Source organism: Bufo gargarizans, chromosome 1 (genome assembly GCF_014858855.1).
Source record: "Bufo gargarizans isolate SCDJY-AF-19 chromosome 1, ASM1485885v1, whole genome shotgun sequence".
Lineage (NCBI taxonomy): Eukaryota > Metazoa > Chordata > Amphibia > Anura > Bufonidae > Bufo > Bufo gargarizans.
In genome coordinates, this window is record NC_058080.1 from 749,318,965 (window position 1) to 749,346,075 (window position 27,111).

The following is a 27,111-nucleotide window of genomic DNA, read 5'->3' on the forward strand; positions in this document are numbered from 1 at the left end:
GAGTATTTGGGACATTTGGTCATGCAGGAGGGGGTGAAGCCAGCCCCCGGTAAGATGGTGGCTGCCAGAAATTGCCCCATCCGCGTACATTACAAGAGGTGCAGGTATTCGTGGGACTGGCCAGCTACTAGGAAAGTTTATAGCCAAGTTTGCGCATTTGACGGGCCCCTTAAATGAGTTATCAAGGGACACTATGGGGGTCCCGAAGAATCGTCCCATCAAGTGGGGACCCCGGCAACATGAGGCTTTTGAAGCAGTGAAGGAGACGCTGACCAGTGTCCTAATTTTGGCTTACTAACTCCAATAATTATTGGACCCTTGGCACATGCTTAGGCTTTTATAATATCACTTTATTTATAACTTGCCCATATCCCCTGAAGACACCAGTGTTGTGGCGAAACATGTTGGGGGGCCTTGTTTAAAGCTAATTTTAGGCAGAGTGTGTACATGGAGACCTGTAAAAAGAATAGAATGCTGCTATAGTGTATCAATACATAGTAGGAAAAGGACAGCTAGCGAGCAGCTGCCAGACCCTGAGTGATAGCTAGAGGCTACAGTATTTTAAAATAAGGAGACGCATCGATAACCATGCAACACACTTGATAGTTTTAAAAGAGATTTTTATTTTTCATTTCTCAGTAGAAGATTTTAATGCAGATAGATTAACCGTTATGTTTTAATTGGCACATGAAAAAAAAAAAAGGGCATAGTGGGTCTTACAAACCTTTAGTAAATATACTAATTTTGGCTTATGCCAAATAACAGGTAATAACAGGTAATTGTGTGTTACCAGCATTTGTGGATGTGCTCATTACCACGTTTATGTAAAATATTGTTTTGGCAAAAGCCGGTGTTGGAACTGCTTTCCTCATTCATGACTTCGCTGTATCCTGGGGAGCCCACCCTGGTACATGGCTTACACGTCTAGTCTTCACAATGATGTGTAGTTTTGTTTTACATCGATTTTTATGAATATATTCCCGTCTAATTATGTTAATAAAGTACTCTGCAGGGCATCCCCCCTCCCAAGAGAAGGATACCTGGAAACACTGGATCTACGTCGTACTTTCTCTCCGGAACATCGAAAACCTGCCCTCAATAAGAAACCCGCCGGCAGATGTGGAGACCCCATGAGTCTCTCCTAATGAATTCTGTCCGAATAGAGGGGTTTCTCCAACAGTACAATAGATACAACCATAATACATACCTCCCAACTTTTGAAAATCGCAAAGAGGGACAATATGTGCGGCGCACATCGCAGCAGTTTTTTTCATACTAGGCCATGCCTCTAACTGTGCCCAAAGCATAATTACTGACTCCTTTATGTTTTTCTACAGTATGTGGAGCCCCTGGGACAATTTCTTTCTTGTGCTTCAATATCCATTTAAATGTTAGCACGTAAATCATTGGATTATAAATACTTGTATTTTTCGCCCTATAAGACGCACCTAAGATTTTGAGGAGAAAAAAATATGGTGTGCTTTTGGTGGGTTTGAACTAATGGCGGTCTGTGCATGACACTATTATGGGGGATCTGTGGATGATGCACTGTTATGGGGTGGGGGATTTGTGGATGGCACTGTTATGGGGGAAGCTGTGGATGGCATTATGATGGTGGGGAGGATCTGTGGATGGCATTATAATGGTGGGGAGGATCTGTGGATGGCGTTATGATGGTGGGGAGGATCTGTGGATGGCATTATGATGGTGGGGAGGATCTGTGGATGTCACTGTTATGGGGTAGTGGATCTGTGGATGACACTGCTATATGTGTCATCCACAGATCCCCCCCCCCCCATAACAGTCCCATCCACAAATCCCACCCATCATAATGCCATCCACAGACCCCCCCATCATTATCCCATACACAGATCCCTAAGGAGGGTCCGTAGTAGGCGGGGCCGTGCAGGCACTGTACTCTGGCCCCGCCGCTCAGTATGTACTGTATACGTAGTGTTAATCATCAGATCTAAACTGCGCTCCCCCTGTGTATCGTACTTACTGGTACATGTCATGCTCCTGTAGTAAGCACTAGCAGCTAGGAGGCAGGCCATTTATGAATGAAGTAGGCAGAGCAGGCACGTGACCTCAGTGAGTTACGGCCGCCTGCAGCCCGGCCTGCCTCCTAGCTGCTAGTGCTTACTACAGGAGCGTGACGTGTACCAGTAAGTACGGTACACATGGGGATATGTGATTAACACTACGTATACAGTACATACTGAGCGGCGGGCCAGAGTTCAGTGCCTGAACAGCCCCGACGCTCTTCATGCCTACTACAGACCCTCCTCACTAATACATCGCAGACTGCGATGTAAATTGCCAGCATTCGCCCCATAAGATGCAGGGGGACTTTTCCTCCACTTTTGGGGGGAAAAAACTTTGTCTTATGGAGCGAAAAATACGGTATTTTAATGACCAAATTAGGGTTGTTTCGATACCAAAATTTCCATTCGGTTTCGATACCATAAAAAAGTATTGCGATACTCGCTACCATCCAGTACCACGCGAAAAAAAAATAAAACGCCAAATAAAGCTGCGTGCATTCTGCATTTTATGGAATGTCCGGCCCATAATAGAACAGTCCTATCGTATTTTTTGGGGGGACAAGGTGACAAAAAAAAGAAAATGGCGAATCGCGTTTTTTAAATTTATTTTATTTTACAGTGTTCACCTCACCGCATAAAAAAGATTTTTTTATATTTTGGACTTTTCGGACGTGGCGATATGTAATATTTTATTTATTGTTTATATATTTTATATGCAAAATTGGGAAAGGGGGTGATTTATAATATTTAGGTGTATTTTTTTTAAACTTTTTTCTTTACAGTTTATTTAACCCCTTAAGGACACATGACGTATCGGTACGGCATGTTTCCCGAGTCCTTAAGGACACATGACGTACCGGTACGTCATGTGTTGTTCCGATCACTGCCGTGCGGCCGGCTGTGATCGGAACAAGGTGCCTGCTCAAATCATTGAGCAGGCACCTCGGCTAAATGCGCGGGGGGGTCCCGTGACCCCCCCATGTCCGCGATCGCAACAAACCGCAGGTCAATTCAGACCTGCGGTTTGTTGCGCTTTCTGCAGTTTCTGATCGCTGCGGTCCCTGACCGCGGCGATCAGAAACTTTAGTGTGGCGAAAATATATATTTATCACCCCCCCTGCACCTCTGAATGATTTTAGCCCGGTGGGAGGTGCAGGGGGGGTGTTGCGGGCGGTGGGGGCGGTGCGGGAGGCGGGCGGTGCGGCAGGCGGGATCGCGATCCCCCGCCCGCCTCCTATTGCGTAATCGTTGGTGTACAGTGGGTATACCAGGGTGCCAGCACATTGCTGGCACCCTGGTATAAACGGCTGACATCGGTGATGCGATGTCAGCCGTTTAACCCTTTCCATACAGCGGTCCGTACGGACCGCTGTATGGAAAAAGTTAACAGTAAGAGGGAGCTCCCTCCCTCTCCGATCGGGGGGCTGCAGTGCCTTTGCAGCCCCCCAATGGAGAGGGAGAGAGCCCCCAGACAGCCCCCCCAGAGCCCCGTCCTTACCCTTCCCCGTCTGCGCAGTTCTGACCATAACTGAGCAGACGGGGAAGGTTCCCATGGCAACAGGACGCCTCTCAGGCGTCCTGCTGTCCATGGTGCTGAACAGATCTGTGCTGAAAGCATAGATCTGTTCAGTGTAAGTAAAATATAGTACAGTGCAATATATATTGTACTGTACTGTATTATACAGACATCAGACCCACTGGATCTTCAAGAACCAAGTGGGTCTGGGTCAAAAAAAAAGTGAAAAAAAGGTAAAAATCAAAAAACACATTTATCACTGATTAAAAATTAAAAAAATAAAATTCCCTACACATGTTTGGTATCGCCGCGTCCGTAACGACCTGATCTATAAAACGGTCATGTTACTTTACCCGAACGGTGAACGCCATAAAAATAAAAAATAAAAAACTATGATGAAATTGAAATTTTGTCCACCTTACTTCCCAAAAAAAGGTAATAAAAGTGATCAAAAAAGTCGCATGTACGCCAAAATTGTAACAATCAAACCGTCATCTCATCCCGCAAAAAATGAGACCCTACTTAAGATAATCACCCAAAAACTGAAAAAACAATGGCTCTTAGACTATGGAGACACTAAAACATTTTTTTTGTTTTAAAAATGAAATCATTGTGTAAAACGTACATAAATAAAAAAAATTGTATACATATTAGGTATCGCCGCGTCCGTGACAACCTGCTCTATAAAATTACCACATGATCTAACCTGTCAGATGAATGTTGTAAATAAAAAAATAAAAAACGCTGCCAAAAAAGCTATTTCTTGTTACCTTGCCGCACAAAAAGTGTAATATAGAGCAACCAAAAATCATATGTACCCTAAACTAGTACCAACAAAACTGCCACCCTATCCCGTAGTTTCTAAAATGGGGTCACTTTTTTGGAGTTTCTACTCTAGGGGTGCATCAGGGGGGCTTCAAATGGGACATGGTGTAAAAAAAAACAGTCCAGCAAAACCTGCCTTCCAAAAACCGTATGGCATTCCTTTCCTTCTGCGCCCTGCCGTGTGCCCGTACAGCGGTTTACGACCACATATGGGGTGTTTCTGTAAACTACAGAATCAGGGCCATAAATAATGAGTTTTGTTTGGCTGTTAACCCTTGCTTTGTAACTGGAAAAAAAAAATTAAAATGGAAAATCTGCCAAAAAAGTGAAATTTTGAAATTGTATCTCTATTTTCCATTAAATCTTGTGCAACACCTAAAGGGTTAACAAAGTTTGTAAAATCCGTTTTGAATACCTTGATGGGTGTAGTTTCTTAGATGGGGTCACTTTTATGGAGTTTATAATCTGGGGGTGCATCAGGGGGGCTTCAAATGGGACTTGGTGTCAAAAAACCGGTCCATAAAAATCAGCCCTCCAAAAAACAAACGGCGCACCTTTCCCTCTACGCCCCGCTGTGTGGCCGTACAGTAGTTTACGGCCACATATGGGGTGTTTCTGTAAACAGCAGAGTCAGGGCAATAAAGATACAGTCTTGTTTGGCTGTTAACCCTTGCTTTGTTAGTGGAAAAAATGGGTTAAAATGGAAAATTAGGCAAAAAAATGAAATTCTCAAATTTCATCGCCATTTGCCAATAACTCTTGTGCAACACCTAAAGGGTTAACGACGTATGTAAAATCAGTTTTGAATACCTTGAGGGGTGTAGTTTCTTAGATGGGGTCACTTTTAGGGAGTTTCTCCTCTAGGGGTGCATCAGGGGGCTTCAAATGGGACATGGTGTAAATAAACCAGTCCATAAAAATCAGCCTTCCAAAAACCAAACGGCGCACCTTTCACTCTACGCCCCGCTGTGTGGCCGTACAGTAGTTTACGGCCACATATTGGGTGTTTCTGTAAACGGCAGAGTCAGGGCAATAAAGATACCGTCTTGTTTGGCTGTTAACCCTTGCTTTGTTAGTGGAAAAAATGGGTTAAAATGAAAAATTAGACAAAAAAATAAAATTCTCAAATTTCCTCCCCATTTGCCAATAACTCTTGTGCAACACCTAAAGGGTTAACAACGTATTCAAAATCAGTTTTGAATACCTTGAGGGGTGTAGTTTCTTAGATGGGGTCATTTTTGGGTGGTTTCTATTATGTAAGCCTCGCAAAGTGACTTGAGACCTGAACTGGTCCCTAAAAATTGAGTTTTTGTAAACTTCTGAAAAATTTCAAGATTTGCTTCTAAACTTCTAAGCCTTATAACATCCCCAAAAAATAAAATATCATTCCCAAAATAATTCAAACATGAAGTAGACATATGGGGAATGTAAAGTCATCCAAATTTTTGGGGGTATTACTATGTATTACAGAAGTAGAGAAACTGGAACTTTGAAATTTGCTAATTTTTCAAAATTTTTGTTAAATTTGGTATTTTTTGGTGCAAAAAAAATAATTTTTTTGACTTCATTTTACCAGTGTCATGAAGTACAATATGTGACGAAAAAACAATCTCAGAATGGCCTGGATAAGTCAAAGCGTTTTAAAGTTATCAGCACTTAAAGTGACTCTGGTCAGATTTGCAAAAAATGGCCTGGTCCTTAAGGTGAAATGGGGCTGTGTCCTTAAGGTGGGGCTGTGTCCTTAAGGTGTCCTGTGCGACACCTGAGGGGTTAACTGCCGCGGATCGCAGCACCCTGTCAGAGGCATGGGTGTTGGCAATGTGTTTCTGCCGCCGCCTGCATTTGTAATGTATTAAACGTTAGTTATCATTGGTGGCGCAGTGGCCACAGCCCCTCCCCTCCTCCGCCCCTCTGCGTCCCCATTGGTGGCAGCGGAAGCAGCAGCACAGGGGGAAGGGAGAGACTGCTTCCTTCTTCCCTGTCCTGCTGAGGGAACATGGCTGAGAGCATCGCGAGGCATGTTCTCTGATACTGGGCTGTGCAGTAGCACAGCCTAGTATCGATAAAAGGCAAATCTGGACAAAAGTATCGAATGGGTATCGAAAGTTCGATACCTCAAACAACCCTAGTCCAAATTTCACAAAATAATCACCTCTTACATCACATTTCATATCCACCACATAATAGGCATGATGAGGTGAGAATGGATGATGGGAGTTATCCCCTTAAAGCGTCCTCCAAGGTTCTCCCTCAGGAATAGGCCGAGGGCCCCATACTCGATGAGAGGGACCGGTCTCCATAGTAACTATAGGGCCCGGCCTTTGAGGGGAGAAGGAGCCTAGAGAACACTGGACATTTCTGTATAAAATGATGGATTTCCCCCAATAGATGAGAATTTCGGCTTAAAACCTCATTCACACGGAGCAGATTCTCTCATCCAGCACTGAATGATGACAACCCCCACTATCCCTACTCCTCCCCCCATCATACTAAGCTGAGGAGCGGAGAAGGACTCCTTGTGTGTAATGGAGGAGAATCTCCAGAGGTGACATGTCTGAGCTCTCCACCACACTGTCTCCTCACAGCTCATCTTACCTGCAGGCTGGAGGAATGGCTGATACCAGAGAGAACAAGAGCCCTGACTACCGACCAGGACCTGCCCAGTATCTGCTGCACTGCCAGAGCTGAAGGACCTGGGGTGACGTCACCGTCATGTGATCAGTGCAGGGGGCGGGGCTAAGCAGTGGGAGAAGAGGTGTGAAGGACCTGGGGTGATGTCACTGTCATGTGATCAGTGTGGGGGGCGGAGCTAGGCAATGGGAGAAGAAGAGGTGTGAAGGACCTGGGGTGACGTCACCATCATGTGATCAACTGATGAGCGCCCCCATCTACTAATCACATGACAGTGACATCATTCCAGGTCTTTCACCACCTCGTCTCTTCTCAATTGAGACCCGCCCTCTTCACTGATCACATGACTGCGACATAATCACAGGTCCTTCATCTATTCCTATCCTATCCATTCCTGAGCTCCGCCCCTTGTATTGGGCACATGGTGGTGACGTCATCTTAGGTTTTCCCGGTCTTGCCCTGCAACAGATACTGGGCAGGTCCTGGTCGGTAGTCAGGGCTCTTGTTCTCTCTGGTATCAGCCATTCCTCCAGCCTGCAGGTAAGATGAGCTGTGAGGAGACAGTGTGGTGGAGAGCTCAGACATGTCACCTCTGGAGATTCTCCTCCATTACACACAAGGAATCCTTCTCTGTGCCTCAGATTAGTATGATGGGGGGAGGAGTAGTGGGGGTTGTCATCATTCAGTGCTGGATCAGAGAATCTGCTCCGTATGAATGAGGGAAACACTGCACTGCCAGGAGCTTAGATACAGACGGAGCTCAGGGTTTTCCCGTCAGTGCAGCTTTATGAGGGTCTGAGTTTTGCGGGATGAGTTGTACTTTTTCTCGGCCTCATTATCGGGGACTCACTGATTAACCTTTATTCCTGTTTTTAGAGGCATCATGAAGAAAACCAGCAATATGAGCCTTCTCCTGAATGAGCCACCAAGGATGGACAGGAAGGAGATCAGCAGAAGAATATTAGACCTCACCTTGGAGATCATCTCCCTGCTGAGCGGAGAGGTAAACTTTTCTAGATTTCTCTCCTCTTTATTGTATTCTGTAACAAGTCAGACATCGGGAAGGAGAATCCATCATAGGAAGTGATAGGAAGAGTCCAGGGTCCTGGAGAACGGCCTCCAGACCTTCCAAGTGACGGAGAACCTGAAGATCAATCCCCAGTATAGTGAGTGATGTGTCATCTGACCAGTGATCAATAGTCATGTTGTAGGAGCCATGAGAAGGTAAGTAGGCACGTTGTACCCAGGAGGGAAGGGCCGGAGGAGAGCACATGGCCCCTGAAGGTTTTATTTCCTAAGTGTCTCTCTCCATCCACAGGAGTACACAATAGTGAAGAAGACATCGGGGGACTGTGTGACTCCCATCATCCATCTCCAGGAGTCAGGAGGGCGGAGCAGGACCCCTCACCCCATCACAGAGCCTCCCCCTCACCCCCTGATACATGAGCAGAAGATCCTAGAACTCACCCACAAGATGATGGAGCTGCTGACTGGAGAGGTGACACTGCTGGGAATGCTGGGAAATTCTCCAGTAACAGCACTGGAGGGGTCTGGGTGATGACGGTGTCATTGTGTTGTCAGGTTCCTATAAGGTGTCAGGATGTCACTGTCTATTTCTCCATGGAGGAGTGGGAGTATATAGAAGGACACAAGGATCTGTACAAGGAGGCCATGATGGAGGAGCACCAGCCTCTTATATCACAAGGTAAGAGCCGTCATGTGCAGTGTATACACGTGTGTGCAGTGACATGTAATGGAGGAGCACCAGCCTCTTATATCACAAGGTAAGACCCGTCATGTGCAGTGTATACACGTGTGTGCAGTGACATGTAATGGAGGAGCACCAGCCTCTTATATCACATGGTAAGAGCCGTCATGTGCAGTGTATACACGTGTGTGCAGTGACATGTAATGGAGGAGCACCAGCCTCTTATATCACAGGGTAAGAGCCGTCATGTGCAGTGTGTACACGTGTGTGCAGTGACATGTAATGGAGGAGCACCAGCCTCTTATATCACAAGGTAAGAGCCGTCATGTGCAGTGTATACACGTGTGTACAGTCGTGGCCAAAAGTTTTGAGAATGACACAAATATTAGTTTTCACAAAGTTTGCTGCTAAACTGCTTTTAGATCTTTGTTTCAGTTGTTTCTGTGATGTAGTGAAATATAATTACACGCACTTCATACGTTTCAAAGGCTTTTATCGACAATTACATGACATTTATGCAAAGAGTCAGTATTTGCAGTGTTGGCCCTTCTTTTTCAGGACCTCTGCAATTCGACTGGGCATGCTCTCAATCAACTTCTGGGCCAATTCCTGACTGATAGCAACCCATTCTTTCATAATCACTTCTTGGAGTTTGTCAGAATTAGTGGGGGTTTTTTTGTTTGTCCACCCGCCTCTTGAGGATTGACCACAAGTTCTCAATGGGATTAAGATCTGGGGAGGTTTCCAGGCCATGGACCCAAAATGTCAAAGTTTTGGTCCCCGAGCCACTTAGTTATCACTTTTGCCTTATGGCACGGTGCTCCATCGTGCTGGAAAATGCATTGTTCTTCACCAAACTGTTGTTGGATTGTTGGAAGAAGTTGCTGTTGGAGGGTGTTTTGGTGCCATTCTTTATTCATGGCTGTGTTTTTGGGCAAAATTGTGAGTGAGCCCACTCCCTTGGATGAGAAGCAACCCCACACATGAATGGTCTCAGGGTGCTTTACTGTTGGCATGACACAGTACTGATGGGTGCGCTCACCTTTTCTTCTCCGGACAAGCCTTTTTCCTGATGCCCCAAACAATCGGAAAGAGGCTTCATCGGAGAATATGACTTTGCCCCAGTCCTCAGCAGTCCATTCACCATATTTTCACCAGAAGATCAATCTGTCCCTGATGTTTTTTTTGGAGAGAAGTGGCTTCTTTGCTGCCCTTCTTGACACCAGGCCATCTTCCAAAAGTCTTCGCCTCACTGTGCTTGCAGATGCGCTCACACCTGCCTGCTGCCATTCCTGAGCAAGCTCTGCACTGGTGGCACTCCGATCCCGCAGCTGAATCCTCTTTAGGAGACGATCCTGGCGCTTGCTGGACTTGGACGCCCTGAAGCCTTCTTAACAAGAATTGAACCTCTTTCCTTGAAGTTCTTGATGATCCTATAAATTGTTCATTGAGGTGCAATCTTAGTAGCCACAATATCCTTGCCTGTGAAGCCATTTTTATGCAACGCAATGATGGCTGCACGCGTTTCTTTGCAGGTCACCATGGTTAACAATGGAAGAACAATGATTTCAAGCATCACCCTCCTTTTAACAGGTCAAGTCTGCCATTTTAACCCAATCAGCCTGACATAATGATCTCCAGCCTTGTGCTCGTCAACATTGTCACCTGAGTTAACAAGACGATTACTGAAATGATCTCAGCAGGTCCTTTTAATGACAGCAATGAAATGCAGTGGAAAGTTTTTTTGGGATTAAGTAAATTTTCATGGCAAAGAAGGACTATGCAATTCATCTGATCACTCTTCATAACATTCTGGAGTATATGCAAATTGCTATTATAAAAACTTAAGCAGCAACTTTTTCAATTTCCAATATTTATGTAATTCTCAAAACTTTTGGCCACAACTGTAGTCTGTGGCTATCTTTTCTCCCCCAAGTTTTCACCTTACTTTTTATTTTCCAATTAATTACTAATTGTGGCATACCACATAATCTCCATATGTTATCTTTTTTTCTCCCTTAAAGAGGACCTTTCACTAGTATACAAACTAAAAACTAACTCTATCTGTGGGCAGAGCGGCGCCCAGGGGTCCCCCTGCACTTACTAGTATGCCTGGGCGCCGCTCCGTTCGCCCGGTATAGGCTCCGGTGTCTCAGCTCCGTCTGTTGTACTGGACTGATTTTTTTGTAGGAGGCATGTCCCTTGCTGCAGTGCTGGCCAATTGCAGCACACAGCTCATAGGCTATGAGCTGTGTGCTGCGATTGGCCAGCACTGCAGCAAGGGACATGCCTCCTACAAAAAATCAGTCCAGTACAACAGACGGAGCTGAGACACCGGAGCCTATACCGGGCGAACGGAGCGGCGCCCAGGCATACTAGTAAGTGCAGGGGGACCCCTGGGCGCCGCTCTGCCCACAGATAGAGTTAGTTTTTAGTTTGTATACGAGTGAAAGGTCCTCTTTAATCCCCCTCCCCGTACTCTGTAACCGCCTAGATGAATAATATTAAATATCTCAATAATATACGTGCCCCAAGGTAGATATTGCCAATATCTCTAGAAGATGGATCGCATTTGCGTTCCACATGTAACTTCCGGTGCCACATGGAGCTCCGATTGACTCCACACATTACTTCCGGCACCGTTGACTTCCAGTTGAGTGCCCTCGGAATGCATTGCGATGCTAATGAGCGCATTTTCGGTCTGTGGAACGCATTTGCATTCCACAGGGGTGTGTTTAACCGCAGTTTTCGTGTTTGGGGGACGGTGAGAGAGTCACGGCTGGGCAGTTTTGTATCCCGGATTGGGAGGGTGGGCGAACTGGCACTGGGACAGATGGGGGACCTTTTATATAAAAATGTTATGTTGGTAATCTGGCTGGAATTTATGGAAGGAAGTAAAGGGGTATGTTTAGGGGATGTGCTGCATTTAAGATGCCAGTGTTGAATCAAACACTGAGACGCCTTCTATCCTTGAGCCTACATCATAGCCCAGGTCTCCCTGTGGCCTATCTCAGGGACTACTGATGTCCTTATCTCTGGATGTCGCTTCACTTAGGTCAGGATTTTTATCTTTAGACCTTGTTTAAGTTTCATCTTGTCTAGTCCCCTGACCAACCAGTATTTGATTGCTGGGGAAACGCCGTGTCTGGGCGACTTTGTTTTTCTCTTTTTTTTTGGCACATTTAATAGTATCTTTATAGAACTGTTCCTTTTTTTTTTTTTTTTTGTTGTCTATCTTTGACCTACTTAAAAAAGATCTTACTGAAGGGCCTGGGTAGGTGACTAATAGATTAGGTACGAGGACAGGGAACCCCTACCATCAGGGGTGTTCCTTGGCTGAGGATTAATAAGGGTTTAATAACCCTCGGTAATCAACATATCCATAGAGTCTCTAGTGGTTCTACAAATCGTGAGTAACACAAGAGACATGGACAGTTTCTGATTTAGGTTTATCAACTGTATTACTCTTTATTGTATTGTGCCTGAGAATTTGTAGGATCAGGGTTTGATATATTCTCGATTTTTTATTTTTTATTTTATTTATTTTTTTAGAGATATTTATTAAAAGTTATATTTTACACGTAGGAAGGTGTCAAAATTGAGATTTATCAAATTTACCACATGTCATGAAGTACACTATGTGACGAGAAAACAATCTCAGTATGGCTTAACTTTAAAACGCTTTTAATTACTTAGCACCACATAAAGTCACACGTCATATTTGCAAAAAATGGCCTGGTTCTTAAGGTGAAAAATGGTAAGGTCCTTAAGCAAACATAATTGATTCTCGATTGGAGTGATTTTTGCAAAGGCAACTTAATACATCGTTCGCTGTGGTCACCACGAAAATCGGTACTCTCGTTCATTTCCTAATTTTCTGATGTATTTTCTGAGAGTGGTAACAAGGAGTTACCTCCGCATCGGGAGTCCTGTCAATCTTATTCCCAGAGCTAAACTGCCCAAATCTCGGTTGTATAATCTTTCGGAACCCGAAAGAAAGGCCATGCAAGAGTATATCACAGAGAGCTTGGCGAAGGGTCATATCAGACCATCCAAGTCCCCAGTGGCTGCTGGGTTTTTCTTTGGAAAAAAAAGAATGGTACTCTTAGACCATGTCTGGACTTCCATGAGCTCAACCGTATTACCTTCCTTGATCCTTGCCCCCTTCCTTTGATTCCGGATTTGTTTAATCAGATTGTCGTGGGGCCAAGGTGTTCTCTAATTGGATCTGACGGGAGCATATATTTTGGTAAGGGTTAAGGAGGGGGATGAATGGAGATGAGGGTCATTTTGAGAATCTGGTCATGCCTTTTGGGTTACCCATTGCTCCAGCGGTTTTTCAACACTGTCAATGACTTCTTTCATCATCTGGTGGGGAGTTTTTTTTGTTGTATATCTGGATGACATACTAATTTATTCGCCTGATATGGAGACTCATCAGGATCATGTGAGAGACAGGTGTTACAGATCCTAAGAGAGAATAAGTTGTATGCTAAGATGGAAAAGTGTGTATTTGCAGTGCAGGTAGTGCAATTCCCGGGTTACCTGCTCTCATCTTTAGGTTTTTGTATGGATCCCGAGAAATTCCGACTGTGGTTAGACCTTTAACAGACATGACTAGGAAGGGGTCGATTTCTCTATTTGGTCTGATGATGCATTACAAGCCTTTTCAGCGGTGAAGGAGTGTTTCGCTTCTGCCCCTATACTGGTGCAACTGGATGTGTCACAGCCGTTCATTGTGGAAGTTGACGCATCCGAGGTTGGGGTAGGAGCGGTCTTGTCGCAGGGTCCTTCACCTAGTAAATGGCGCCCATATGCATTCTTCTCTAAGAAATTCTTGACTGCTGAAAGTGATTATGATGTGGCTAATAGGTTATTGCTGGCCATTAAGTCTGCTTTTCAGGAATGGCATCATTTGTTGGAAGGAGCGATTTCATCCTATTACTGTGCTTACTGATCACAAGAATCTGGCTTACTTGGAGTCGGCTAAATGACTGAACCCAAGACAGTCCAGATGGTCGTTGTTTTTTACCAGAATTAATTTCATTGTCACCTATCGCCCTGGCGTTATGAAAGGTCAAGGCTGATGCTTTGTCGCGTAGCTTTCCTGGGGGAGGTTATTCGGAAGATTCTGGCCCAATATTGTCCAAAGGGGTAGTTATATCCGCCCTATATAGAGGCTCAGGGAGATGCACCGGTATCTTGTCCTCTGGGGAAGTTGTTTGTTCCATCGGAATTACATCACAAGGTGTTTGAGGAACATCACTGTACGGTTCTCATAGGACACCCTGGGAGCAGATCCACTGTCTATCTCATCTCTTGTAGATTCTGGTGGCCGAGGTTGCATAAGCGTGTTGAGGACTATGTGTCAGCTTGTGGTACTTGTGCACGTGCTAAGGTGACACATACTTTGCTTCTGCTGACCGTCTAGACCATGGACTAATTTTATCCATGAATTTTATCACATATTTACCTAATTCTTCAGGGAAAACTGTGATTCTGGTTGTTGTTGATCAATTTAGTAAGATGGCGCACTTTATAGCATTACCAGGTCTACCCAATGCTAAAACTCTTGCATAGGTGTTTGTCGACAACATCGTGAAACTACATGGTATTCCCTCTGATGTGGTGTATGATAGGGGGACTCCGTTTTTTTCCAAATTCTGGAAGGTGTTCTGTACTCGTCTGAGGGTACAATTGTCCTTCTCTTCGGCCTTTCATTTTCAGTCGAACGGACAGACGGAGCGCACTAATCAGAATCTGGAGACTTACTTGAGATATTTTGTCTCAGAGAACCAGGAGGAGTGGTCTTTGTTCTTGGCTTTGGCCGAGTTTGCCATAAATAACCGTAGACAGGAGTCCACTGAAAAGTGGCCGCCATTCTTTGGGGCATATGGGTACCACCCGTAATTTTAGCTCATTTTCTGGCACTGAGACTTTTGGTGTACCGGAAGAGTAAAGATTTTCCTCTTCTTTATCATCTATCGTGCGGAAAATTCTAAATGAGAAACATTAAGTTGAAAATACCTTCTTGGAAGTTGGGTCCAAGGTTTTTTGGTCCATAAAAGATCACTGCCATTATTAACCCTGTAGCCTTTCGTCTTGAGCTTCCTCAAGCTTTGAAGATTTATAACGTGTTCCATAGGTCGTTGCTGAAGATATATGTTGAACCTGTTGTGCCGTCCTCCTTGCCTCCCGCTCCTGTCATGGTGGACGGTAATTTGGAATTTGATCATTGACTCCCGAGCTCTCCGTAGATCCCTCCAGTATCTCGTGCACTGGAAGGGTTACGGATCTGAGGAGAGGATGTGGGTCCCAGCGACCGACGTTAATGCTAATCGTCTGGTGAGGGCCTTTTACAAAGCTCAATCGGAGAAAGTTGGTCCTGGGTGTCTGGAGGACATGTGTAGATGGGGGGGACTGTCACAGTCACTCCCGTGGCAGGTTTTAGAAGTTCGGAGAGACTTGCTGCCTATGATGTCATCTGACAGTCTCTTTTGGTTTTACTTCTTTCAGTGCTGTTGATGATAATGACCACACCTCTGGTCTCAGGTGCAGCATAAGTGGTCATTACCATTCCCCTAATTAGTCTAGCTACTACCATCACTCCCTGTGGTGGATAGCTTCATTTTGGTAGTGAAAGAGCTGGTGTGTTGTCTGGGTGTTTCTGCTCGTCCATCTACTTCAGGAGTTTCTGAAGTGTCTCGTTCCCTTTTATTTCTATCGTGTTGTTTCCCCTGTCTTTTAGTATCAGGCCTGAGGTAGACTCCTGTTCCTTTAGCTGGAAGGAACGGGTCGTATTTGGCCCAGTCACTATCACCAGGGCCTTACAGGGTCAGGCTTTAAGTTCCAGTGAATGAACAGTTCTACCATTGAGGTCTGCTCATTCGGTTAGCAGTCAGGGCTAGGGTTAGGATTTCATTAGGTTGTGACCTTTCCCTGTTCCCTAGTTTCGAGGCCTGATACCGTCCCCCCTCCCTCTTGTGTTTGGTGTGGAGTTTCCTCCCACACCACGCCGTGACAGATAGCATCTCTTAGAAAACCTTCAAACATTTACCCATGACAGATACCTATAGTTTCCGTGCTCAGTTTTTTTTACCCTTTTTGAATATTGGCACCAAATTCGCTAAGTGCCAATTCTGTGGAACACTCCGTGTCAATATAGAGTCCTTAAATATCAGAAATAAGGGTCTGGCTATGACATTACTTAATTCTCTTAGGATATGGGGGTGTATGCCATTTGGTCCCGGTGATTTGTGTAATTTTATCTTTTTAGGACGCTGCTGTACTTCTTCCTGGGTCAGACAGGGCACTTTTAATAGGGACAGTTTATTTTCCTCAGTGATGACAGTGGAGAAAAAAATATTTAATAGCTTTGCATTCTCCTCATTGCTGTCTGCAACGTTCCCCTCATTACTCTGTAAAGGGCCGACACCTTCTTTGGCAATGGATCTCTCGGTCTCTAATTTGGCTGATTTTGTCTTTTACATATTCTATATATATTTTTTCTTTATAGTTTTCCCATGCTTCATCGTTCCCCTCCTGTTTTAGATTTTAAATGTTTTCTTTTTTGTATCCTTTCTAAACGGACTGTAACCCTGTATGTTAACTGTTCAGTCATAGCTATCATCCAGCCATGTCTCAGTTATTCCCACTGTCATAGTCCTCCTCACACATCACAAATTCCAGTTCACTAGTTTTATTAGTGAGGCTTCTGGCATTAGTATACATACAGTTTAGAGGTTTATGTATATATTCTTTACCATTCACCTTTACTTATGAACTGTTCTAGTCCCTCCTTCCATTCCTCCTCCAGTTCCATCACCTCACCCCTGGTCTCTATCTGCACTATCTTCCCCTCCTATGATGTAATTTCCCAATTGAGGTGTAGCCCATCCTTACGATAGAGCCTGTAGCCGACAGATAAGTCGGCCTAGTTCTCCAGGAACCCAAACCCCTCCTTCCTACACCAGTTCTTGAGTCGGTTGTTAAACTCCCTAATCTCCTGCTGCCTTTCTTGTGTGGCTCATGGTACAGGTAGTATTTTGGAAAACACTTCCTTTGAGGTCCTTGCCCTAAGCTTGTGACCTAAATCTCTAAAATCATTTTTAAGGACGTTCCACCTGCCTTTGTCATTGGTTCTAATGTGGACCATGACTGCTGGATCTTCGTCAGCCCCTCCCAGTAATCTGTCAACCCTATCCGCAATGTGTCGAAGTCGAGCGCCAGGAAGACAACACACCATGCAACATTTATGGCATAGTGATGGCAGCAGCTCAGGAACTGAGCCCCATAATCCGCTTCTTGCGTTAATATGCTATGCAATACATTTACGCCATGGTGCAGGAAGGGGTCAAAGAATATAACTCATCACAAAAAATGCCCTCATACAGCTACATCGACAAAAAAAAAAAAGTTGTGATGTGATAATGAAAATTGGTCAATAAATGACAACCAGGCTTGGTCAGCCTGATCACTAAGGGGTTAAAAATATATATTTTTTCCCCCGTTGTACTGATGTCTTTAGCTCCATGATTATCAGGACGTTCCTATGTCACATGTGATTATTATACAGACAGACGTCTCAGTGATGGTCACCTGCACTCATAGTATACTTCATTATCTCCACCTTCTTAATTCTTGATAGGACTCTCGTTCCCCTTAGAACATCCTGAATTCTTATTGGAATGGACCCAACAATGTCCTGATTGATTGACCTCACTCGATCTATTCTAATACATCCTAAAGATGTCTATAAACCTGAGATCTGGTGACTGTGTGGCCATGAGACTATACAGACCACATTGTCATGTCTGTAAATTCAGCATGAGACGTGTGCGTTACCTCATGGTACATTATCTTGCTATATAGCTAGTTCAGTACTCTGTCATGGGTGCAACTGTAATCTGTATGCCTACTGCACTGAACAACTAATGAGCCAGTGGGAGATGCAGAAAAGCGGACAATGATCTCACATCTCCTGGCGGCTTGTAAGTTATTCAGCGCATTTTATTTTTAACTGTCTCCCATAACAGTAACCTCCACATCGCCCTGCCCCCTTAATTAGGACCTCCACAGCACACCGCCCTTTTAACTGTGACCTCCAGAGCGCCGCCTCCTTAACGGTGACCATCACAGAGCCCCACCCCCTTAATATTGACCTATAACAGTAAAGAAAAATGGCTGAGTTGTTGTGGGTATAAAACTGTGGGTATGTCAATGAGGTGAGGAATGAAGGACCTATAAGTTTATTTTTGCTAATAAGGGTAATGTTACTGTGTGTATGTTGGGATATGACAGGATATTGGCTTATACGAGTCGTGTGATGATGCCATATTTGCATTTCTTGGGAATATCTCAAGTACTGTATGACTGCTAAGACCTTTAGGAAAGCTTTCCAGACAGCCAGAGTACCTACTGTATGTGCCAAATTTGTTGTCCAATGATTCAGGTGTTTGGATGCCTATAAAGGACAGAGGGAGACCAACATTGATTTTTATAATATAGATACAGTATATGGACAGTTTTAGCTACATATAAGGGAGTCAGTAAGGTACATCAGCAGTGATTGAGGATGGTCTTCACTGTTCAGTACAGCGATTTCCAGAGAAACTAATTGGCAGTTATGGTTTAAGCTATAGCTGATTTTTATGGCATGGATTTAAATACTAAATCCACCAGCTTCATCAGGTCTAGGAGATTTATTTTATGTTGAGGAATGTGGAGAAGGATTCATTTTAAGTTAATTTGTTGCATTGACATGATGCCCACTCGGCACAGAAGGGCCAAAGGTGTTGTAAGACAGGGTCAGGTTATTCACATTTGAGTTATGTTTGTGGTTACCGGAAGTAGACTTGAATCAGTTTTTTGTAACCAAAATCAAGAGTGATTAAAGATTTAAAATGGATGATGTGTACCTTTTTGTTCCTGCTGGATCAATTTCCAGTCTAATAGGAACGTTATAGGATTGTCTACGCTGTAGTTTTTTTCATTTCCAATTTTTGTCTTCACAGAAAATACCAGTAAAAATTGTAATGGAAATGTTATATTATCACTAAATTGTAAAGCAGAAGATGAGGATACCATGCAGCATCCTTCAGGAGAAACTCTCATTACCCTTAATGTACATCCAGGACTTCACAGAACAGATGTATCTTATAATCTCCATAATCATGAGGAACCTCAAGGGGATAAAAGATTTCAATGTGGTAAAGACTTCAGTAAAAGATCAATACATTCTACACACAGAATTCTTCCAGTTAAAAAGCCATACTCCTGTTCAGAATGTGGGAAGTACTTTACATTAAAATCAAGTCTTGTTAGACATGAGAAAATCCACAAAGAAGAGAAGCCATACTCCTGCTCAGAATGTGGTAAATGGTTTATAGAGAAATCAAAATGTGTTAAACATGAGAGAACTCACACAGAAGAGAAGCCTTACTCCTGTTCAGAATGTGAGAAATGCTTTCTTAGGAAATCACTTCTTGTTATACATCAGAAAAGTCACACAGGGGAGAAGCCATATTCCTGTTCAGAATGTGGGAACTGCTTCACATTAAAATCAAGTCTTGTTAGACATGAGAAAATTCACAAAGAAGAGAAGCCATACTCCTGCTCAGAATGTGGTAAATGGTTTATAGAGAAATCAAAACTTGTTAAACATGAGAGAAGTCACACAGGAGAGAAACCATATTCATGTTCAGAATGTGGGAAATGTTTTACAGATAAATCAACTCTTGTTAGACATGAGAGACGTCACACAGGAGAAAAACCATTTTTATGTTCAGAATGTGGGAAATGTTTTACAGATAAATCAACTCTTGTTGCACATTGGAGAATTCACACAGGAGAGAAACCTTATTCATGTCCAGAATGTGGGAAATGTTTTACAGAGAAATCAAATTTTGTTACACATTGGAGAACTCACACAGGAGAGAAGCCATATTCATGTCCAGAATGTGGGGAATGTTTTACTACTAATATCAAACTAAAGGATCATCAGACATGTCACATAGGAGAGAAGCTGTTTTGATGTTTTATATATTGAAAATGTTTTATGAGGCAAACAAATTCCAAAACTCATCGACTCAGAAGAAACCTTATTATTTTTTTGGAATATAGGAAATATTATAAGAGCAAAAATAAATGTTAACCCTAGTTATTCATAGACAGGTAAGTAACTGGGGCTACATAGTAACATGTGTTCCACAACAGTAAGAAAAGTTGCACAATGTGTCTGCAACTTGACAAATTGGCCAAAAATGTGCTGAATTGCCAAAATGTCAGTCAAGTTGCACTGGCACCTGACTTGTATTGTGTTCTATGATGGCAAAGTCGCATATGACCTGCAACCACACATCCAAGTGTCATGGCATATAGCGTGTCACATTGTGACCATTTGACAAAAGATGCAGTGTCACAATGTGACATTGTGATTTTCATACCACATAACGTATGTGGACATATTAATATTTCATCTTCTTCAAACAGTATTAACAGATAAAAGAAAATCTTCTATTTGCTCCATGACATCGTCACCATTGTCACTGATAGACATTGTCTTTTTGGCTCATATATTTTCTCCTAGCGCTGTGACCTTCATTGCTCCTACAGACTTAAGCCTCATGCAGACGTCTGTGGAACACGGGCCGTGAGATACCGGAATGGCATTGCAGAAGCGCACGGCGTCATAGCAACCAATGACACCGTGCGCTCCTGCAGTGCCAGTCCGGTATCTCGCGGACCTTGTTCCACGGCTGTCTGCATGAGGCTTAACCCTCCTGTGCGGAGACAGTGATATTGGTGGCATGATGACTATATCGCTAATTTATCTGATCGGGTGATCTGTGATAATTAACCCCATATGTACATTCCTGCGGTTTAAGTATCTAGATACTGGAGCTGAGTGATATATCGGTGGTGGGAATCGCTGGTGATGTCACATCTGTTAATTAACCCCTGAATAATGGGAACATGAATTCAGTGACCAAGTGATGCTCATATATGTGTTTCATATGTATCCTGCCTGCCTGCTTTTGTACCCGCAGAAGCATGAATGGAGACATACTGGGGAATTATTAGTATTTTGTACACTTATTGACAAAAAAAACTATTCAGCAAGAAGGAGTTGTAGAATGGAATGATGAATATATGTGAGTGATCACAGTTTTAAAATTGATACCTTACTTGGGGAAGGCTGTACAATTAAAAGGAGGCTCTAGGACCCTGTCTGGCCCCATTTAGCCTAGATAGAAGATAAGATACAGTTGGGTATGGAGGCCTACAGATCCTGTATGGTATCTTGTGGCACATTTACCCTGTAATGTTACAGCTGGACCTGTAGATCCAGCACACTTGTAGGTTGGTGAAGCTGGCATCCCTTCTGGTCCCATAAATGCTGTTGTGGTGAATAAATCTGGTGACAGGGCAGCCAATGATAGTGTTGTAATCTATGTAGAGACATTCCTAGGAAACCCTTGAGTGCATTATCCTGCTGAAAAATGCCAGGTGGAAGCCCTGCCATGAGAGGAGCACATGTGGTGGCACGATGTCCTGTACATATCTCTAAGTAGGTAATTTCCCTCATATCACTACTGAGGTGACGAACTGTCATATGTGACGGCTCCCCCAATCATCACACCAGCTGTTAGGGAAGACACAGCAAAGTAAGGAATGAAGTGCTCACCATGAGGTCTCCATACTCAAACTAGACTGTCATCAGATCCCAAACAGAACCTAAAGACAATACGATTGCAGTCTGTAGCAATCCAGGTTTCTCTTTCATGACACCCCTTGCAAAAGAAGGCAACGGTGGGTGGCTGTGAATGGCAGGACATGTAATGGGCACAGTGAAAGTTTCCTTCTGCTAAGTGCCTAGAAATGGTCCGTACAAAGAACGGGGTGTAATGAAGGGACCACCTATGTCCGGATGATTGATAACAAAACTGTGGGAGCTGCTCATGCATGTCAGTGGATAATCCTCTCTACTGGTGGTCTATTTGGGCTGTCTGGAGGCTGTTTTCCAAGTGTTTGAGTCCTCATGTAACCACCGCTCCCAACACCTCCTAACAGCTAGGTCAGAACAGCCTAGATGATGGGCAATTTGTCAAAATGACCATCCTGCTTCTTTCAGTCCATTGATGTGCCCCTTCTCAAGGTCTGACAGCTGGGGAAAATGTCTTTGAGTGCATGATAGGGGCATGTCTCATATTAAACAATCTCTCACCAAAAGGTACGCTGCTCAAAAGTGGCCCCTTAAGGCCTTTTCATATGGCAGCAGGGGGGAGCAGTTTATGCCCTCTTGTGGGAAGACCCAGTGCCTAAACAGAGCACACCTGCAATTCTTTACATATCTGCCTGAGATATACAGTGCTGCCCATAATTATTCATACCCCTGGCAAATTTTGACTTAGTTACTTTTATTCAACCAGCAAGTAATTTTTTCACGGGAAATGACATAGGTCTCTCCCAAAAGACAATAAGACTACGTACCAGAGGCATTATTGTGGAAAAAAATAACATTTCTCAGCTTTTTTTTACATTTGAGCAAACTTGCTGGTTGAATAAAATTGAAGTCAAAATTTGCCAGGGGTATGAATAATTATGGGCAGCACTGTAACTGCATGCTGAGTTTTGCAGCAATTCGATATTTCTATCTGAATGCAGTATGTTTGTTGTTTTTTTGTTTTTATCAATGAGTGTTTTTTCCAGATAAGTACTGGCCAGTAGATCGCCCTGTCATCTGGCCTCTGTTTGTTGAATATTACATACACATCATATGCTTTTTTTGTTTTGGTTTTTAACACATTTTGTAATCCCCCCCCCCCCCCAAACATTTCAGTATGCTGTATAAATATAACACCAAATCCCTAGGTGTGGGGAATAATAAAACTATAGCAAAAATGAAAAATAAATAAAATAATTTTAGGTTGTATATATTATGTATAGAAAGATATATATTTTACTAATGTCTTATTTTAAATCTTACAGCTAGAGGTATTCTCATCTCATTTTATGGCATATCCACTGGCTGAGAGAGGTGGCCTGGTTTAGATACAGCCAAGCTCACTGTACTACACTTTTGTTTTGTTTTTTTATTTCTATTGACTTCTATAGGTGCTACACAAACAATAGGGCAGGGAATTTGACTGCATCTGTAAACACAACCAGATCTTGGATATGGTGGCCAGTGGGTCTAGGTCAGTTGTAGGTCTCAAGAGGAGGGACCAACATCTCAGATATGTCATAAATGTCTAAATCAGAATAAGTCAACTTTTCTATTTTAATTATATTGAAGATAACTTTATGTATCGCTGCCCTGAAGTGAAATCCTGTGTAGACTACACTGACGAGCAAAAGTGTAAAAATGTTTGGAACTTTTGAATTTCAGGCTCCATATCTCACCATCCACTACAGCTTCGAATGTAAGACTATCATCATTTTATAGACAATCATCTTGGCTATCTCATACATAAATTGGACTTGCAACTATTTAGCATATGATTAGTTATGCAGATTCTTGTCATGTAACTGCATCGTTACTGTTTTGCTCCTGGTAATGGAACGATATTTTTCTTCTTGTATACTACAAATTACAACCTGTTCTCACATTTTGCTACAGTTTGCTGCAGTGTGTTATTAGGTTGATGCCCAAGCAAAAGGTCACTGGTTCGAATCCAGGAGCAGCCATGAAGAAGATTTCCCAAGAAAAGAGAAACGGCATCATGCAGCTCATCGATAGCGGTATCTCAGCCAAGGAAATTGCCAAACTGCATCATGTGAGCGCCATGACAGTTGGAAGAATCTGAAATGAAGTCTGTCCATCCATTGCAAAGGCTATAACAACATCTAATTGCACATGAATGTGCCAGGATGTATAGTCACACTCCCGATTTATAATTAAATTTCCATTGTTGACTGGGTATATTAGTGCATTAAAGCATAACTTTTACTAGATATGCCATAAAATATAGAGTGGTTAAAAAACACCAACTAACAGTGAGCACATGAACTGAACCTGCACATCCAACTACTGCCTAAGATAGAAAAGGGTAATATCCTTCAGTGCAGTGGCAAAGGATTATAAGGACGGGTGCTAGGTTACACCAAGGCAGCACAAACTAGTATCCCTAGTTTAGGTTCCCTCATAGTTACTCTAAGGAGGGGACTATTCCATTTGACTGCCTATCAGACACCGAGCACTCGCCACTGTCATGCCCTGCTCTGACTATGTGTGGAGGTCGGCCAGAATAGCAGCACGTGCTTAGTGTTTGTTTTGGAGTCTTGCTGGATCCGCCTCCCATCAGGTGCACTGGGTGGGGTCATTAGTTTAAATGGCTCTCAATTCCAGTGCTCTGAACAGGTTATAGAAATCAGTCTGGCCTAGGAAGGAAGGTTTTCTGTCCCAGCTCTGATAAGATAAGTGTGGTTTCTGTTTTTGTTGTTTGCTGTTTCAGTTGTGTTTGTGTCATCTCTCCCTTCCAGGTTCTGTGCGAGCAGGCTGCTCCTATTTCCCCTTTTCTCCATCTCAGGGAATTTAGGGTGTATTAGCCCAGGCACGAGGATACAGCATTCCTACCACCAAGGTCTGTCTGTGGGCTGAGCAGTGCAGGGAGAGAGGTCAGGGATTAGCTAGGAGGTGACCCTTCCCGTGCTTCTCGCTCAGAGCCTGGTTGTTGGTTTTTCTGTGTGTCTGAGTGCTTGTCTGCCATGACAGCCACCAACGGTGAGACAGCAGGATGTATGGGACACTTCTAAGCATCTGAATACAGTGTGACCACCGTCCGACTAGTACAGCCTCCTTTGAGTTAGGAGTGGATACGATACCTTACTATATATCTTCACTATTACACTCCCCTGATGAGGACAAAACGTGGCATGTAGGGATTAGTGAGAGCAAGCAGAGGGAATAGGCCCTTAGGAGCGACCCCGTACGGAACCTGTCCCTACTTATCAGGGCAGGTGCTCTGTGCCTGATAGGCAGCCAAATGGAATAGTCCCCTCCTTAGAGTAACTGTGAGGGAACCTAAACTAGGGCTTCTAGTTTGTGCTGCCTTGGTGTAACCTAGCACCTGTCCTTATCATCCTTCGCCACTGCACTGAAGGATATCATACACGTCGTACACCCATCTGCAATCTACACGTCTGAGATGGTAGGACTGTATATTACCCTTTTCTATCTTGGGCAGTAGTTGGATGTGTAGGTAGTGGTTCAGTTCATGTGCTCACTGTTAGTTTGTGTTTTTTAACCACTCTATATTTTATGGTATATCTAGTAAAAGTTATGTTTTAATGCACTAATATACCTAGTCAACAATGAAAATTTAATCATCCATTGCAAAGCCAAGAGGTGGATGTCCAGGCAAAATATCGAAGTCAACAAGTCGGCTCATCACTAGGTCTATCAGTCCTGGCGCGACAAACACGGCTGTGGAGGTGGCTCGTATGCATTCGTAATAGTGAGATCACAGACATCCATGCAAGCAACATGTATTACACAAGTCTGGAACGGTGGCCCGAAAAGGTAATGAATATAGTCACATTGGCTCGAGTTTGCAAAAAAGTACGAACAGCAGGACAGTAGAACATTAGAAATAGGTGATTCAGAGCAATGAGATGAAAGTCAATAGACTGGGCTCTGATGGGTGCAAATAGGGTCTTGAAGAAACGAGGAAACAGAGGGGCTAACGGATAGGGAAATTGAAGGAACTGTCAAGTTTGGTGTAGGAAGCCTGATGATATGGGGTTGTTTCACAGCCAAAGACATTGGATACTTGACCAGGAGTTTATATGCGAGTATCCTACAAGATGAGTTACTTAGTACACTCTAGTACAATGGATATGAAAAGGACGACATAGTGAACCAGCAGGACAACGACCTGAAGCATATATTGAGATTGGTGAAGAAATGGTTCAATGACAATGAAGTAAAGGCGCTGGATTGGCCCCTACAGTCCCCAGACTTTAACCCAATTGAACACTTGTGGGTAGAGGTGAAGAAAAAGCTGTATTCGTACCCAAGTTAGTCAACGAGTATACACCAACATTGGGAACATGTAGAAGAGACCTGGGAACAGATTTTGGTTGATACATGCTTGAAACTGATCGAGAACATGCCCAGAAAGTTCCAGGCAGTGTTGAAAGCCAAAGGTGGATTTACAAAATACCCAAAAAATTGAATTTAGAATTTTAGGAGCAAAATAGTAACAATGCAGTTACATAAGAAGAATCTGCATAACTAATCATATGCTAAATAGTTGCAATTCCAATTTATGTATGAGATAGCCAAGATGATTGTCTATAAAATGATGGTAGTATCACGTTTGAAGCTGTAGTGGATGGTGAGATATGGAGCCTGAAAAGTCAAAAGTTCAAAACACTGTTGCCCATTTGCTCATCAGTGGTCCATTTTCTCCCACCTGAAGCTGTGTTCAAGGAAGAATTCAGATTAAGGACACTATAAGTTCCCTGGGGTTCTCTGTAACAGACCATTGAGTGTATTAGTAAATTGTCATAGGCTGGACTTTTTTCTCTTTGATCAGTATCTAACAATAAAGGGGTTTATTTTTTTAATAATTTTTGATGTTTCTCTGTGTTGCTCCATGTATGTGCTCTCTGGATCCAACAATTTCTGTAGCTACGCTATTCGTTTTGGTCTTGGGGGTGTTTCTAAGAATGAGTATGATGTCATTGGTGAACAACGCTATGACCCTACTTTAATTCCCTGATAAAGGGACGAGTCCTCGAGATAACAAATCAGTGGTTCAGAGGCCAGATTACATAGTAAGAGTGACAGGGAGCAGCCCTGAATCCTTCCCTTGGTCAATTTAAATGGTTCTAAAAGAAAGTATTCAAGCTGTAGGATTTATATATTGGTCCGAAATGAACTTTCGGAAATTCTGAGATTTTTTACTTTCTATCACTGCTGCAATACATGATGAAATATCTCTTTTCCAGTTGTGGGATTGTGAGGATTTCCACTACTTTATTGTCATGAAGTTTGTCAAGTAACCGAAACAGCATCTTATGGGTGAAGAAGTCATTTTCTCTATTCATAACCATGAAACTCAAGTAGAGGCTCCTTTTATGAATGAATTAGGAAGCTGAAACTCACAAGACGTGGGGCCCCGACATCACTCAGCTAGGGTGTAGACAAGGAAGCTAAGTAGATTCAATTATCTGCCCCTACTGGGTTATTCTCCAGGCCGTGGAAGACTAATCAGGCAATGCACATGACAATGCAAAAGACGTCACTCAGCATAGAACCAGCCGAAATGTGAAATCATGGCAAAACTATAACACTAAGCCATAGCTCAAATGAACTGAGCATATTGCACCATCACAATGCCCCTTAAGCTAAATGTAACCCCTTCAGGATATCCGCTGTA

The 27,111-nt window shown here is 43.4% G+C and overlaps 1 protein-coding gene and 1 long non-coding RNA gene across 2 annotated transcripts; both read left to right on the plus strand.

Moving 5' to 3' along the window:
• Positions 1-7,511: 7,511 nt before the first annotated feature.
• Positions 7,512-8,377, plus strand: LOC122938016. Its single transcript, XR_006389962.1, has 3 exons — positions 7,512-7,557; positions 7,896-8,020; positions 8,336-8,377. It is a non-coding gene; the product is annotated as an uncharacterized LOC122938016 (long non-coding RNA).
• A 285-nt stretch (positions 8,378-8,662) lies between these two features.
• On the plus strand, positions 8,663-20,123 carry LOC122925086 (gastrula zinc finger protein XlCGF17.1-like). The gene is made up of 2 exons (XM_044276603.1): positions 8,663-8,722; positions 18,739-20,123. The coding sequence occupies exons 1-2, from the start codon at positions 8,689-8,691 to the stop codon at positions 19,755-19,757; spliced, it is 1,053 nt and encodes a 350-aa protein (XP_044132538.1). The 5' UTR covers positions 8,663-8,688; the 3' UTR covers positions 19,758-20,123.
• Positions 20,124-27,111: the final 6,988 nt, after the last annotated feature.